At 47.4% G+C, this 16,112-nt stretch overlaps 2 protein-coding genes across 2 annotated transcripts; one reads left to right on the top strand and one right to left on the bottom strand.

The window, feature by feature from the left end:
- Positions 5,698–8,599, top strand: LOC8058437 (heptahelical transmembrane protein ADIPOR2). Its single transcript, XM_002438724.2, has 3 exons — positions 5,698–6,361; positions 6,527–6,686; positions 7,779–8,599. Exons 1-3 carry the CDS (start codon positions 6,054–6,056, stop codon positions 8,475–8,477), a joined length of 1,167 nt encoding a protein of 388 aa, XP_002438769.1. The 5' UTR covers positions 5,698–6,053; the 3' UTR covers positions 8,478–8,599.
- On the bottom strand, positions 10,008–11,803 carry LOC8058435 (GDSL esterase/lipase At5g55050). Its single transcript, XM_002437332.2, has 4 exons — positions 11,364–11,803; positions 11,103–11,245; positions 10,745–11,008; positions 10,008–10,572 (listed from the first exon to the last, which is right to left on the bottom strand). Exons 1-4 carry the CDS (start codon positions 11,683–11,685, stop codon positions 10,111–10,113), a joined length of 1,191 nt encoding a protein of 396 aa, XP_002437377.2. The 5' UTR covers positions 11,686–11,803; the 3' UTR covers positions 10,008–10,110.

Genomic DNA, 16,112 nt, shown 5'->3' with positions numbered 1-16,112 from the left:
AAGATAACCACCTACTGGCAAAACAAAAGGTAAGATAACTACCTAATATGCCCCAAAAGGAGAACATCAGGACGTTGGCCCCGATTGTGGTGTTGATCGCATGTACGTGGCCATGGTGCTGCCGCAGCTCTCTCGCGCCAGTGTCCTGGATTCTTCATGCTAGTCCAGACATCTGGCAGCGATGATATTTCCATGACTAATTGGAGAGAATCAATTGCATATGTTTCACCTGCCTGATCCTGCCGGCCGATTTGCGGCGTCCTGGTGAGATTGGAACCTGGAAGGCTGGAACTGGGAGAAGGTGACCGGTCGTCCGTCCGGTCCTGGAGGGGCGGCAAGGAGAGGGACGGAGCACATCAAGCTCAAGCGCACACAGTCGGGTTTTCCACCACCCAACAACAAGGGTCTCTGTATCGATCTCTCTTTCATAGACAATAGTGACCTGCATGCGTGTACAGAAAAACACATGCGACGAAATGGAGACACGGCCGAATGCACACAACGCTTGTTATCGCTTTCCCACACCCTGCCGTGGCTGGACCTTGCTACGTACTCCCACTGTCCTCTGTGGTTAGAATCTGGATTTAAACAAACAAAAGACTACAGACAATATTACATTTTTAAAAAGTTGGTTTATATTGTTTTTGGATCGGTGCCACAAGTCTAGGACTAAGAGATGTGTGCTAAAGATGTGTTAAACAGGTAAGCCTGAAAAGACATGGCTAAAAATATTGTTTGCTAATTTGTTATGAGAGAAAAATAGTGCTGAATAGCTGTCAGATTCGACAGATAAACTCAAGAGAAGGGACTCTATATAATAGCTCTTAGGGGTGCAAGGTTAAAGGTTGATCAAAATTCAAGTTACAATGGAGAAGAAACGACGAAGATTCCCCGTAGTGCATAATGTGCATTCAGTGCCAGCCCTAAGGGTGGGTAGGTGTGACGGCCATGGGCGCCCCAAGCGTGATGTGAGGCCCAAGCTCAGATTCCATATTCTTTAGCAATAGTGCATTAGGATTTAGGATTAACGAAAGGTTGGCCTCTTTCTTTCTAGGAGGTGCGACGCCCGAGCCGCCAATGTCCGCAGCCCCACACATGGCACACAGTGATCCCTACTTCTCTGTTTCGCACTTCGACACTTGGTGAAATGGCGAGACGTAGACATACAACACCGATTAGATCACCACACGATCAACATCACCACCCTGATCACCAACGTTCTGACGTCCGAGTTCCAGAATCCAGTATACGACGACGTTGTAGACGATGGTGTCGTCCAGGCATCTGACTAGCTGAGGCAAAGCCTTCTGTTCCTGTGCCTTTTTATGATTTGTGAATCTTGGTTATGAATCAATTATGTCTAAATTGTATAGGTCCTAGGTTTTTTTCTTGTTTAATTTTTGTCTTTTACTTTGTACTCATATAATTATGTTTTTTCTTAGAAAATTAGTCTAAAGGGGCCATCGCGACAAATTCGCGAGGAGGCCCTCAAAATTCTACAACCGGCCCTATGTGCACTCACCAGAGCACTTGATCAGATCTGCCTGATCATATGTTTAAGTTCAATAAGACCTTGTTTACTTCCCCAAAAGTAGTCCAAATTTTTTAAGATTCCTTATCACATCGAATCTTGCGACATATGTATAGAGTATTAAATATAGATAAAAATAAAAATTAATTACATAGTTTGTCTGTAAATCGCAAGATGAAGATAATAATTGTCAAATAAAAATGAAATTGGTATAGTATCCCAAAACAAAAAAATTTGGGAACTAAAGAAGGCCAAAGTCAGCTAGTAAAACACAAACAATGGATGCAATTCCATCCCTTTTTTCAGTCACACCGTGGGAGACACATTCATTTGAAGATCTTGGTTGGTAAAATATTCGGTGCTAACCACATCTTCGGTGCAATCCATAAAAACCCTATTAAAATCATACTTAGGAACTTTCAAAAAAATTTAAAACTATGCACAACAAAATTGTATCTATAGATGTGCATTGTCACAAAATTTGAGATTCAAACTTATTTTACAAAAATTCATCTGAAAATAACAAATTTCATTTGCATATGCACTAGAGGACAAAAATTGGATTTTTGTCTTCTAGTGCATATGCAAATGAAATTTGTTATTTTTTTATGGATTTTTGCAAAATAAGTTTGATCTAAAATTTTGCGATAATGCATATCTATAGATGCACTATTGTTGTGCATAGTTTTAAATTTTTTGAAAACTTCCAAGTATGAATTTGCAAAGGGTTTTTATGATTGCACCGAAGATGTGGTTTGCATTAAATATTTTGCATGGTTGGTTCATATCTCATCTATGTTCACGCCATCTATGAAAATTGTTGCCATTTTTCTGACCCAAATATTTTCATTTTTTTGTTTCAAAAAATCGCATACCTAATTATCCCAATTTTCATGTTTTTTTGGGGAAAAAAACTATTTGTCGGGCGACCTAAGGCCTTCCGCAGTGTGCTGTTTAACCGATGCTCCAAATGCCTTGTCGAGTTTGAGGCATCACTTGTATCGGTGCTCCAACACTGCAGCTGCCGGTGCTTGAAAAAGATTTCCAGGCATCGCTGCAAGTAGATGCACCGGTGCTTGCTCATTAAATAATCATTCTAGTCTTCAAAAGCTGTACCACTTACAAGTATACAAGAAGCGATTGAGAATTTTTAAATTATAAATTCTGGGCCCCGTAAGAAAAGAGAGTGGTGCTTCACACTGCAACGTATACTAGTGAAGCCAGTAATTTTTTGATACGATATTTCAAGCACTGTCAGTGATGCCTCCCATTGCAGAAGGCCTAAGATCATGTTGTAATTTTTTTTTTAAAAAAAAAAACAGCGACCAGCGACTGCTAGCCTGGCAAAAATGGAACATATACAGAATAAATAACGGGCCACAGTTGCTTAGTGGGCTAAAAGGCACAATTGGTATAGCAATCTTACTGGACTTTTGTCTGCCCAACAAGGCCCAGCCGGACCTCATCCGTGCGGCGAGTAGTCGAGTGCCGCTGAAAGCTGTTGCCTGGAGGGCAGGCTGGCACGTCGCCGTCTCGCCGACGCCGTCGGCTGACACAGGAAACCAGAAACGGCAAGACGCCACACGCCATCGATGCCTTTGTGGCAACCTGGAGTGTACTGCACCCCAACTTGTTGCGCCAAACCAACACGTTCACTTGCGATCTGAATTTATCAATTATCCAACAATATTTTTCTCTCATAATAAATCAGTTACTCTGCTATGACTTATCAACCAAACGATCCAAAATGGCCTGCATGTATGCGTCGACTTCTCGTCGTCGTCGAGACGTCGACACAGCTCGGTGGCCAACATGGATATCTGTCGTGTATGCTGTGAAAAGCACGCGGCAAAATTAAATGTGCACGTAAGAACGCCACAACCACATAGGGAAAGGTGGCGGCGCTACTGATGCCGTACGTCGTCAGTTTTTTGGGTCGATCACGATCCATGTCGACCGTTTTCGCTCTGCTCTTTATTTACATCCGAAATGGTTAGCAAGATTCGCAACACAGGTGGCTATACTATACGCCTCCTATTGTGCAATGTGCATGAATGAGTGCGAGAAAAACACTGCTGGCTGGTAGAGGTGCTGAAAACTAAAAGTCATGGCTAAAATTATTGTTGACTGATTTATTACGAGAGAAAAACACTGCTGGCTGACAGAAAAAATACGACAAGTGAATTACTCTCGACTGCAGGTCGTGCCCGTATCTATTATCGTGTAGAGGCAGAATGCAAATTAATGGGCAGTCTAGCACCATGCAGCATACGATGTGTGGCTCCATATATGAGTACAAATTCAGGAGTGGGCCGCTGCACATGTTTCCTCTTCTTTTGTTGGTAGAGAATCTATTCTCTCCCGGAAATTATATTCTCTCCAAATCACATTGTCAGGTATTTTCTCTCTTTGCTCCATATATGAATCTTTTTTTTTTCAATTTGATTCTACAGTATCTCCTTACTGCTTCAACAGGGTTGCGCTCACTTTTTTTTTTATTTTATCGCACATATCTAGCCTTTTTATGTTTGTAAAAAATTGATGTTTCAGTTCTATCGATAGAACCTACACAACCACAAGTTAATTTAAAGTATTATTAGAGGATAAACCACACACTATTAGAATTTTGGGAACGTTGTTACGTGTTCAAATAAAAAAAATGACATGTGCTCATAGTTTATCCGAGATACACTAATCCTACATGATAAGAATCATGTTATGGCATTCAGATATTCAACGATGCACACACTGCTTCTTCTACGCCGAGCGCCTCTCAAGATTGATATGGGGATTATATATGCCGATGCACTTTGCGTCAATTTGTGTTTTATATGCCATATAAAATGTGTCCACTGTTGGTACTAATAATGTTTTTTTTTTATATTTCCTCTCTAGGATACAAATTGTACCTTGTAAACAATTGCTTTCCTGTTCTATAATATTTTTTCCTTCATTTATTGTATAAACTACATCCTAAAATCTTACAGCAATGCACGGAGAATTTTTTTCTAGTTCTCGTGAATCGCCTTCCAGCGTTCATACCAAATGCCACTCTAGCAATATCCTCTTGTGCCAAGATTTTCCGTCACGATTGCCAGCAGGGATCGGCCGCGCCGCCTGGGCCTGGCGCCAGGCAAGCGCGGCTCAGGCTCACCGTGCTGGGCCGGCATGGAGCCCGCTAAGGTCCCGTTCCTCCATTCGGTTAGCCCGTGGTCTCGTTCTCCGCCGAGCGTCATCGTCCATCGATTTCGAATTTTGATCCGTGCTGGTAATCCAGTGGCCTACAGACCTGTGACCCGTTTCTCCTCTAATCTAATCTAAAATAATAAAAACAAAAAAGCCTTCGTGGAGGCGCACACACACACTTGGCGTTGGGCACGTGCTCAGCATGCCACGGTGCGTTGCACCACGTGGCGGCCAGCGCGCGGTCTTGGATTTGCTTTCCACTGGGGCCAGCCATCAGACTCGTGCTGAAATCGCTCGTCGTCTGCCATCTCCATCTGCGCGCAGCCACGTTTTGGCGGCGGACGGCACGGCACCCAGCGAGTCCTGGGACGGCACGGCACACGCAGGGGTGAGAGGGGGGGGCGTTGAACGGTACGATGGGGCCGTTGTCCAACCCGATCCAAGTCCACGACCGTCGAATGAATGAATCTTTTATAACTTGGCAATGCAAATGCAAATCACACAGCGCAAATTCCGTCCCCAATTCAACGGCGAAGCGAGGTCGTTTTTTTTTTTTTTTTTTGGAAGCGCCAAGCGAGGTCGTTTTAATTTGCTTCCCAACCACCCTGCTCCAGAAACAAAGCGAGCAGCCATCGGAACGGCTGGAACTTTCCGACGCCGATCGCAGCCCCGGCAGCCGTGTCATGTCTCGTGTCAGCAGCGAAGCAGCGCCACTACTAGTCCAAGGTCAAAGGCCCAAGTACCCTACCCCATCTAGAACGAGCTAGCAAATCTGCCGCCACGGAACCCAGAGGCAAAAAAAGAAAAGAATTGACCAAGCCGCCGCCTCCGGGCGGTTGACACATGCCGGCTCCCACCCCGGGTCCGCGTCCGCCCGTCGCGCCAGCTGGATCGGCCAACCTCCCAACCCTCCGCGCCACGCCGGCCGGTACAAATTATAAACGTGACGCGCCAAGGGTGCACGCCACTCACTCCGGCACTTCCGATCAGAGCATTTAGGCAACGAGTATCTCGCGATTCCGATCGAATCACTGCCCGATGCCCATCCAAAACCAAAACCGTAGCGAGTTTAGTGACTCAGCAGAATCCGAGTTGTAAAGGGCTACAACTGAAAAGACACAAGACTCCCCCTGCCGGCACAGCCAGCACGTCTGGGTCTAGCCGTCTACGTACTACATAAGCTGGGGGCGTGAGCGGCTCGGACACAAGCTAGCCCAAAGACAACGACTTTCCAGTCCGCCTCGCCTTCCGTCCGGTGTGCGGGGCTTCCCACGCACACGCACGCACGCACGCACGCCCGCCAGGGTCACGAGTCGGACGGGTGCACACATCAGACATGGCCACCACCACGACGGTGACGACGACGACGACGACGACGGTGAGCGCGCGCGGGGGCTGCTGCGCCCTCGCGGCGGCCGCGGACGTCGTGCCGCTGCCGGCGTCGCGAGAGGAGGAGCAGCAGCAGCGGCCGGCGAAAGCGGCGGAGGAGGCGCAGCTGCTGCCGCGGCTGGTGCGGTTCGAGGAGCTGCCGGACTACCTGCGGGACAACGAGTTCATCCACGCCCACTACCGCTGCGAGTGGTCCGTCCGCGACGCGCTCCGCAGCGCCTTCGCCTGGCACAACGAGACGCTCAACGTCTGGAGGTACGTCACGCCGACCCGCCATGCCCGCCACCTCGTCTCGTCTTCGTCTTCGTCTCCGTCTCCGTCTCCTCCCCCCCTCTGCTAATTTCTCCCTTCTTTCGTCGGTCCGCGCTAGCCTGACTCGCCTCGCCCACGGTGCATCGCCGTGCGCTTGCTTGCTTGCAGCCATCTTGGAGGCTTCTTCCTGTTCCTCTACCTCGCCGTCGCCGAGCCAACGGCGAAGGTAACCGCCGCCGCCGGAGCCAGCGCCGCCCAGGGCATCGTGACGTTCGTGCTGGCGTCAGCCAACTCCTCGTGGTCTTCGTGGGAGACCAGCAGCAACTCGGTAAGCAACGAAGGAATCTTCTCAACCTTCCCGTTTCCGTTTCAAGTTTGGACCTTTTTTTTTTTGCACGCAGTCTTGTTCCACGCACAACTTTGTTTTCATCAGCACTTCAAATTCCAAAACACAATTATGCATTGCACGCACACACACTTTACTTTTGTTTTAGCCAAACACAGATGCGTTGCATGCAGACATAATAATCACTTTTTTTTAAAGCACCAGTCTTCCAATTACTCTAGAAAGGAGCTAGAGAACAGATACGCCCCAGCTGTGCAAATTATTGGCACCTAGTTCAGCGACCACCGGCCACAAACTGAGCAGAAACTTTAAGCGCCCATACCTGGATCCAGTTCACGGCCGTTCCGACACAGACTCTAATTAAACTCGCACAAAGAAGCACCCCAGTTGGACTTGGTAAAGGCCAAGATCGCATCCACCACAACTGTCAACTGTGCACACCCGTCCCACAAAATAGCTGCACATACACTAGGCGCCAAGCTGGCCAGGCTACACCCAGTTGGACATGACATTCTCTGTGGCTGAAGATTTTCCATTTTTTCCTCTCTTGATTGAATAATGCTTAAGAAATTAGGTTGACAGACACTGCGCTGGGACCAGACCAGCAGCTAGTAGTAGGCCATTGTGTGGTACGACTTTGTTGCCGCCTCTGCTGAGATTATATTATTTCAAACCAAGAACCAGCATTAGTCTTCTCTTCCCTAGCTGGACCGTTTCTAATCAATCGATCGATCTCCATCTCCATCTCCCCACACCTAACTGCATTCATCGATCTGTTCCGCTCAAACTTTCAACATCCAGCCAGCTAAACTGAAACAACGCAACCATCGCATCTCGAGTCTTCACGCACCAACTTGCAGTCTTTTAATTTGTCTAGTTATTAAAATCCCTGTCGTTTGTTGCACATGGCGATGCCGATCGATCGAGAAAATAAAAAAAAATAAAACCTTTTTCGAAAATTTTAGCAAGATTTACTCTGCGGCTCTGTCGGTTGATTCCTGCGTTCTGACAGGAGTTTGTGAGTGATCGTTGATGCTGATCTGAGGCTTTCTTTGATGCCAATTTCTTTTACAGAGCTTGACGTTGAGCAATGGTTTAACGACGGCCGTGTTCGGGAGCAGCGACGGCCACGGCCATGGCCACGCGGTGCCGAGGTGGCCGCGGACGGTGTTCCTGGCGGGCGCGATGACGTGCCTAGCCGTGAGCGCGGCGGCGCACCTGCTGGCGTGCCACTCGCGGCGCTTCAGCCGCCTCTTCTGGCAGCTGGACTACGCCGGGATCGCCGTCATGATCGTGGCCTCCTTCTTCCCGCCGGTCTACTACGCGTTCCTCGGCCTGGCGCGCACCCAGCTCGTCTACCTGTCCGCCATCACGCTGCTGGGCCTGCTGGTGGTGGCGCTGCTGCTGGCGCCCGCGCGGTCGTCGCCGCGCCTGCGCCACCTCCGCGCGGGGCTCTTCGTGTCCATGGCGTTCTCCGGGGTGCTGCCGGCGCTGCACGCGCTGTGGCTCAACTGGGCACACCGCGAGTGCCACCTCGCGCTGGCGCTCGAGCTCGCCATGGGGCTCGTGTACGCCGCCGGCGCCGGGTTCTACGTCACCCGCGTGCCGGAGAGGTGGAGACCGGGAAAGTTCGACTGCGTTGGGCATAGCCACCAGATCTTCCACGTGCTCGTGCTCGCCGGCGCGCTCACGCACTACGCCGCCACCGCCATCCTCATCGACTGGCGAGAGGCGATGGCCGCCGCTGCCGGTGGGGCGTCGGCGCTCTTGTGACTTGTGATTCCAACGCAGTGCAATGTATATGTAGGTGATGGGAGCGCTATCGATTCATTCATTCTTTGTACTTGTACGCGATGTAATCGATTTATTTTATGTCAAATCGAAATATTTCTGCAGTCGTGTGTGTGTGGGCGCAGCTATTATTCGGGTCCGTCACAACAGAGTTGGGCTTAACATTTTTTTTTCATGTAACCGGGACCAGGATATACAGTTTTTTTTTAGCAAAGCCCAGGATATACATTTCCGCAGATCGTGTATGAGAGATTTTGCACCTACGAAAGATTTTCATACGAGGGCCCAGGATACACATTTTTGGGCCTAAGAAAGATTCGGCGCAGTTGGAAGGCTCTACACTAGCTCATATCGACGTGGTATATATGATTTTTGCAAGCAAAACGAAGACAAAAACAACCCGATCAAGGATAGCATTCCAGCTTGTATCAACGTCCTTGTAGCTAATGAATTGGCAAAGTTCTGAGTAATGGAGATAACTTCCATGTTCAAAAAAGAAAAAAACAAGATTGAAACGAAGACAAAAACAAGATTTTGAAGACCCTATAATGCACGAAATTTCAAAATGACATGGTAAAGCAAGTAGCTTTAATACAATTTGAATTTGAAACCGTCTTGCTTGTCGTTGTGCGCGGGTGACAGGGTCACGGCGGTACATGTCGATGGCTCTTGCCGCGGCGTCCGCGCGCCACCTCCGTTCGATTTTCCGTTCGAGCTCCTTGAAGGCGGCGGCGCATTCCTCCTTGCCTAAGCGGCGGAACCCCATCGCGGCGCCGGTGACGCGGACCTCGGCCTTCTTCCCCGGCCTTCTCGTCGTGTCGACGCCTTTAACAATACGGTAGAGGATCTCGGGGAGGACCTTGAGGTATCCGAGCTCCACGATGGAGGGAGCGTTGCGGGCGAGCGTGACAGGGTGGCGCTCGTGCATCCAGAGCGCGGCGGCGGTGAACCCCTTGCGGTCGGACTTGCTCGTGCCGCGCACGCCGACGAGGTTGCACGCGAGACGGAGCGCGGTGGTTGGATCGGCGGCCCACGCGTCGGCTAAGAGGGAGGCGACCCTCGTGGCCGGGGTGCCGGGGACGACGTGCAAGAAGAAGTCGAGGCAGGGGTCTCCGGAGGACACGAACGTAGGCGACGCGTTCTCCGTGAGCCTCTTCTTCGGCGGCGGCTTCTTGGGAGCGGCCACCGGCGGTCGCGCCGTGGCCGCCGCCGCCGCCGCGTCGCGAAGGAATTCCACTGGTGGGCCGACCAGGTTGGACGAGAAGGCTCGTCGGCACGGCGGCGCCGCCATTGGTTCGCGGCTCCTAGGGTTCTTTTTTTGTGGGATTATTTAGCGACGGCGGCGGCTGAAGAAATGAAATGGTAGCGGATTAAACAGTAAAGGCCTGACGATGTGGGGCCGGAGATAGGTGACGGCCTCACGGCTGTACGAGCACTAATCTCCAAATTCCATTGAGCGATGAACTCGTGTAAAAAAAAAGGTAACGATGAACAATAAAAACTCTCAAAGTATGCCAAAAAATGAGTGTAACACAAACTTGTACTCTTAAATCAGTAGTATAGTACTTATGAATAATTACTTGTCAAGTCTTAGAACTCTCCACGGTTTCTCTCTCTACTTGGACTGGGCCATCTGCATGAAGTTAATGGGAGTAGTGTACTTAGCCGGCCCATCATAGAACGCCTGGGCCATGAGAAACGCGGTCCGTTGCGACGGGTGCGCGCGGTCCCAGAAGAGATGCCGGTCGCGGTCGGCGCAGAGCGTGGAGTTGGGCAGGCACGGCGCCCGCCCGCTCCCGCAGCACGCGGCGGCGACGTCCGTGTACCCGAGCGCCCGCGGGTCCGCCACGGCGTCCCGCGTGAAGCCGAAGGCGTCGCCCAGGGAGTAGACGAGGCCCGGCAGCCTGGGCGCGAGGCCGGCGAGCTGGGACCGGAGCGCGTCGTCGAAGCCGGCGGCGAGCTGGTTCAGCGTGTCCGAGCATGCGCCCACCGGGCTGAACGCCCGCACCCCCGGCACGCAGCCGACTAGCCACACGTTGACGATGGCCAGCTTCCTGACACCCATCGAGTACAATCCCTACATGCATAATACATGTGTATATAGCACTGGTGACCAAAATTGTGTGATCTCTCTTTGCTTCAACTTATCTGCCGAATTTGCTAGCTATTTAACAATATTTTTTTTCTCATAACAAATGACGAATAATACTTTTAGCCATGACTTATCAGCCAAAGGAACGTAGTAGTACCGTTACGGTGGCGGAGTAGTTGGAGAGGAGGTTGGCGTAGAGCACGGCGGCGTCCCTGCGCTGGTCCGCCGCTGACCTATTCCGCGGCGCCACCAGCTCGGCGGCCGCGAAGGCATACATGTCGTTGTTGCCGATGCCGAGGAGGAAGACGGACCTAGAGAGCAGCGCGTTCACCGCGTGGGTGCCCGCTGCGGCGGCCATCTTAGCCTTGGTGGCGCCGAAGTGCTCCACCTGCTTCGACAACGGGATGGTGTTTCCGGCGTTCTGCACGCGGATACATGAATATATATACTCCATTGTTACACTAGATGCCGATCGATGCACTGCACGTGCGCGCGTGTGTGTGCTAGTTGCTTACAGTGGAGTCGAGGATCCCAGCTCCTCCGGAAGCATAGTTGACTCCATTGGTGAGAGCGGCGTGGACCAGAGGGCCGCCGGAGGAGCTCGTCGGTGCCAGGGACAGGTAGGCAGGAGGGCTACAAGTAAATCCCATGTTCTTCGCTGCAACACCCACAAACACATAAATTTTAGCATGCAGCGCTATCCATTTTGCATGTTTACGCAAAAACAAACACATGCATACTATATGTGAGCGAGAATACGGAAACGAAATACGGACCGACGTAGTCGGCGATGTTGAAGCCGTTGCTGAACCTTCCGGTGGGGATGGAGCCGGGGAAGTCGATGCCGTTGTAGGGATAGTTGGCCTTGTCGGCGGCCGGCCCCGGCAGGTAGTTGTTGTTGCCGACGTCCAGTATCGAGGACCCGAACACGTACATCGCCGGTGGCCGACCGCCGGCGGCGACGACGGTGCCGATGAGCACTACCTGATGCATAGATATCACAAGGCACAGCAGAAGACGACGACGCCCCATCGTTGCCGGCCTACCTATACTTGCAGGCTGCAGGTAGCAACTGAGAGCCCACTGCTTTCTGTACATATGAAAATTGCTACTGCTACTGCAGTACTGCTTGCCTACTTGCCGTGACTTTGTGAGTCGAACAAAGTCAATATTTGGCCAAGGTACTTGTGCAAGGCACGTACGTAATCGTGCTCATAATTAATACGAGGATATATTTTACTGATTGTCCTGAAAGCGATGCAACGGAATGAAACTGGGTTGTCATCAGTCAGCAGATCGCAAACGCGACTTTGACTATTTCCATTACATAAATTTTGCATCAGCATTATGCGTACTCCCTCCACCTAGTAGTATCATTTTTTTACAACCAAATTTATAAAAAAACATGTTCAACATTTGTATATTCAAATAATTTTATTATAAAAATAGATTCAATGATTTATCTAATGATATTAATTATAACCCATAAATATTAATTTTTTATTAAATAGATTCAATAATCTATCTAATGATATTAATTATGTACCATGAATATTAATATTTTAAATATAAAATTAATTAAAGTTATCCCCAACAAACAAGAATGACATTTATTTAGGGACCATGAGAGTATGTAGCTACTACTCTGTATTAAATTTAATAGCTATCATATGTCCCTTAGTCACACTTTGTCCCTTAGTTACAACCACAAGATTGTACTCTCTCCATCTAAGGCTTTGTTTACTTCCTCAAAAATTTTGCAAAATTTTTCAGATTTCCTATCACATCGAATCTTTAGACGTATGCATGGAGTATTAAATATAGATGAAAATAAAAACTAATTACATAATTTAGTCGGAATTGACGAGACGAATCTTTTGAGCCTAGTTAGTCCATAATTGAACAATATTTGTCACATACAAACAAAAGTGCTACTATTCCTATTTTGCAAAAATTTTTGGAAGTAAACAAGGTCTAAAAAAGAATGCAATTATAAAATTCATGCCAGTCAAAATAACTCAAGTTTGACCAAATGTATATCCAAATATTTGTGTGTCCAAACAAAATTTATTATGAAAATACATTCTATTACTAATCTAACAGTACTTATTTTATATCATAAATGTCAGTAGTTTTTTTATATAAATTTAGTCAAAGTTCAAACTATTTAACTCCTCGAAAAACGAGAATCGCATTTTTTACAGATGGAGTACAAATGTACACATGCTTGCTTTGCTTGTGTAGGCTGATAAGATCCGCGATGTACGAACTGAAATATCACAAAACAGTAACTTATTAATATAAAACTTGCTGCAAGCAGTTCCCTCTGATCCTGCGATCGGCGAGCCAGGGCGGTAACGGATGGCGCAGGCACAGCGAAGTTGTTGCACCAAACCAAACGTCACCCACTCTCCTTGTCGTTGATGAATCTGAATCTGGGGGACGCGACAGCGCCACCACGGCCGAGCCCGAGCTTCATCGTCACCCATAAACATGAGTACATGACAATTTTTACCCGAAACCTGAAACCTAATGGGTAATTACCTCATTAGGTTAAGGATATGACTATTTTTTTTACCTATGGATAAGATAATGGAAAAAAAAGCTTTACCCAGCTGGTAAAGCGGGTAAGGGTATGGGACTGCATTGCCCATACCCGTTAACCCATGGGTAAATTGAACCCAATAAATTATACTAAAATCATAGAACTTAGGGATTTTATGACTTGTTATCTAGTAACGATGGATTTATCCATTAGATCATTTAATTGTGTGTTCATATAGCTTATATATTTGAAGAGTTTATTAATGATTTATGACATTTTGGCTAAATTTGGGAGCCTGATATATTAAAATATGTATTTTTTCATAGCAAATATTCTTAAAATCATGGGTAAAGGTATGGGAAAAAACTCTTACCTGTGCACAGGTATGGGTAAATTAGCAGGTAAAATATTTTCTTGTGGGTAAAGATATGAGTAACACATACCCAGCGGGTAATTACCCATTTCCATCCCTAGTCAATCACATGCCTTCGTCTCGGCACGCAACGCAACGTGTAGATGCGGGAGACTTGCTTGGGTGTTTGGCCTGGTTAGATCTAAAAACTTTTTAGATTTTAATATTGTAATATTTTCATTTGTATTTGTTAATTATTATCAATTATAGACTAACTAGGTTCAAAAGATTTTTCTTGTAAATTATAAACAAATTGTGCAATTAATTATTTTTAATCTATATTTAATGTTTCATGCATGTGTCGTAAGATTCAATGTGATAGAAAATTTTTTTAAAAAAATTGGTTTTTAGGTGAGACTTTAGTTAGAAGCAGCCGCACCGAGCATGCGGCACGCCAGACTTTTGGATAGGAGAGAAAGGACAAAAGACTACCATATTCCGTCTCAAAAAGATTTACGTTTTTTACTTTTAAACATCAAGTTTGATCGTTCATTTTATTTAATTTTTTTGTAAGTTATAAAATAAATCAATCATTAGTAAAGTATCTCTAATAATAAAATAAGTTTTAACAAAAATATATAATTTTTATTAAAAAAGATTGATCAAATAAGACGACATTTTTTCTAAGATGGAGGGAATATATATTCAAGAATGTGGCTTGCTACAAGTCGCTGCAAGTTCAATAACTAATGAAACACAAGCGAATCTTGGGTGTATTTGATAACGTGGGCTGCAACTCGTGTGTTTGGTATTTCTTACTCTCTCCTGGCTCGTAGGGCATTGTTTAGTTTAAAAAATTTTACAAAATTTTTCAGATTCTCCGTCACATCGAATCTTTAGACGCATGCATTGAGTATTAAATATAGATAAAAATAAAAACTAATTGTACAGTTTGGTCGAAATTGACGAGACGAATCTTTTAAGTCTAGTTAGTCTATGATTGGATAATTTTTGTCAAATACAAACGAAAGTGCTACAGTGTCGATTTTGCAAATTTTTTTGAACTAAACAAGGCCTAAGGACCAAAACACACTCTGTGGGGGCATAGACCCCTATACCCTTACGGCTAGACTTGGGCCAGGAGGCTTAGCCCATTACGAGACGAGTTCAAGGCTTGATCCGACAGCCTGGAGTTTCGCGCAAGGAAGCAAGATGTGGAGATCAAGCAGGATTCTAGTCGGTTAGAATAGGAATTGATATCGAACTATCTATGACAATTGTAACCGACTAGGATTAGTTTCCAGATCTGTAACCCTGCCCTTCAGACTATATAAGGAGAGGCAAGGGACCCCCCTAGGACATACGACTCTCTCAACACAAATCAATACAACCAGACGCAGGACGTAGGTATTACGCCAACTCGGCGGCCGAACCTGGATAAAAAGCTTGTCCGAGTCTTGCGTCACCATCGAGTTCGTAGTTTGCGCACCGTCTACCGATAAACTACTACCGTGGGTATACCCCAAGGTAGACTGCCGACCAGCTTTCGTCGACAGTGGCGCGCCAGGTAGGGGGTGTGCGTACAGCTCTCCCGACGAACAAGATGGCCATCATCCCCGACTTCGCGGCCATGGCAGACGGCTTCACGTTCACCGTCAGCTTCAACAGCTTCACCACCACGACCGCGAAGGAGGCGTAGATCCAATCTATGCCGATCACTTCTTCACCGACGTCGGCTGCAGCTCCAACCACACTGGCTACGGCTTCGACCACACCAGCAACGTTTCCGACCACGCCGACAACGCGTCGCACGCTTCCCTGCTACAAAGGGAGGCAGATCGACAACACCGACCTACTCGGGCCATCGACCAAATTGTTTGGCCTACTTGCTCTGACCACTAGTCGCAAATAATAATCGTCGCGAAGAACGACGCTATGACAACAGCGACCACCGTCATGACAAGTCGAAAAGCTCGAGGGCCAGACAATTTTGTCGTCACCGACTAGACTTTCTTTCAAAGATAAGTACACTTCTAATATTTTATTTATTTTTGGCGTAATATTTTTAATATTATTATTCTTCAAAATAACTTTTTTAGCCGACTAGTTTTTTCTCCTACACGAGCTTTCCAGAGCCGGTACTGTCTCCGACTCCTCCCTACACGTGCACGAGATCCGCCCTCTGCGTTCCGGGTGGTCGGCAGTAGCTCTCTGACGTGGCTGACAATCCTACGCGTGTCTAGGTTACGCACCTCATGCTGATTGTTGGCTAGACCAGAGCTGGTACAAGCTCTAGGATGAATTAACTACTCGTGCTAATTTTATAACAAAAAATCTAAAACTTATCTCAGTACTGATTTTTTATCTAAAGTTTATTTATACATCATGTACTACCTATTCTCTATATTTATTTTTCAGGAGTTTGGTCCAGTCGACAAGCTACGCTCGGGGACTCGTCGACTATTCCCTACGCTGTGTCCGACTGCTCCGACCACCGAGTACGTTTACGTTCCCAACCACGCTCGGGGACTTGTCGACTACTCTCTACGCTGTGCTTGAAGACTGTGCCGACCACCGAGCACGTTTACGTTCCCAACCACGCTCGCGGACTTGTCTACCAGTCTCTAC

The sequence above is a fragment of the Sorghum bicolor genome, chromosome 10, assembly GCF_000003195.3.
Source record: "Sorghum bicolor cultivar BTx623 chromosome 10, Sorghum_bicolor_NCBIv3, whole genome shotgun sequence".
Taxonomy (NCBI): Eukaryota; Viridiplantae; Streptophyta; class Magnoliopsida; order Poales; family Poaceae; genus Sorghum; species Sorghum bicolor.
Note: the sequence above shows the minus strand (reverse complement) of the source record. Positions and strands in the feature narration are given on the sequence as shown.

What these genes read in the sequence shown, in the direction of transcription:
- LOC8058435 (XM_002437332.2), bottom strand. Translation starts at nt 11,685, where the DNA reads ATGTACAGAAAGCAGTGGGCTCTCAGTTGCTACCTGCAGCCTGCAAGT. An exon ending in CTGGGATCCTCGACTCCACT is followed by an intron (nt 11,009 to 11,102) that starts GTAAGCAACTAG and finishes ATCCGCGTGCAG; the next exon opens with AACGCCGGAAACACCATCCC. An exon ending in ACTACTCCGCCACCGTAACG is followed by an intron (nt 10,573 to 10,744) that starts GTACTACTACGT and finishes TTATGCATGTAG; the next exon opens with GGATTGTACTCGATGGGTGT.
- LOC8058437 (XM_002438724.2), top strand. Translation starts at nt 6,054, where the DNA reads ATGGCCACCACCACGACGGTGACGACGACGACGACGACGACGGTGAGC. An exon ending in GAGACGCTCAACGTCTGGAG is followed by an intron (nt 6,362 to 6,526) that starts GTACGTCACGCC and finishes GCTTGCTTGCAG; the next exon opens with CCATCTTGGAGGCTTCTTCC. An exon ending in GGGAGACCAGCAGCAACTCG is followed by an intron (nt 6,687 to 7,778) that starts GTAAGCAACGAA and finishes TTTCTTTTACAG; the next exon opens with AGCTTGACGTTGAGCAATGG.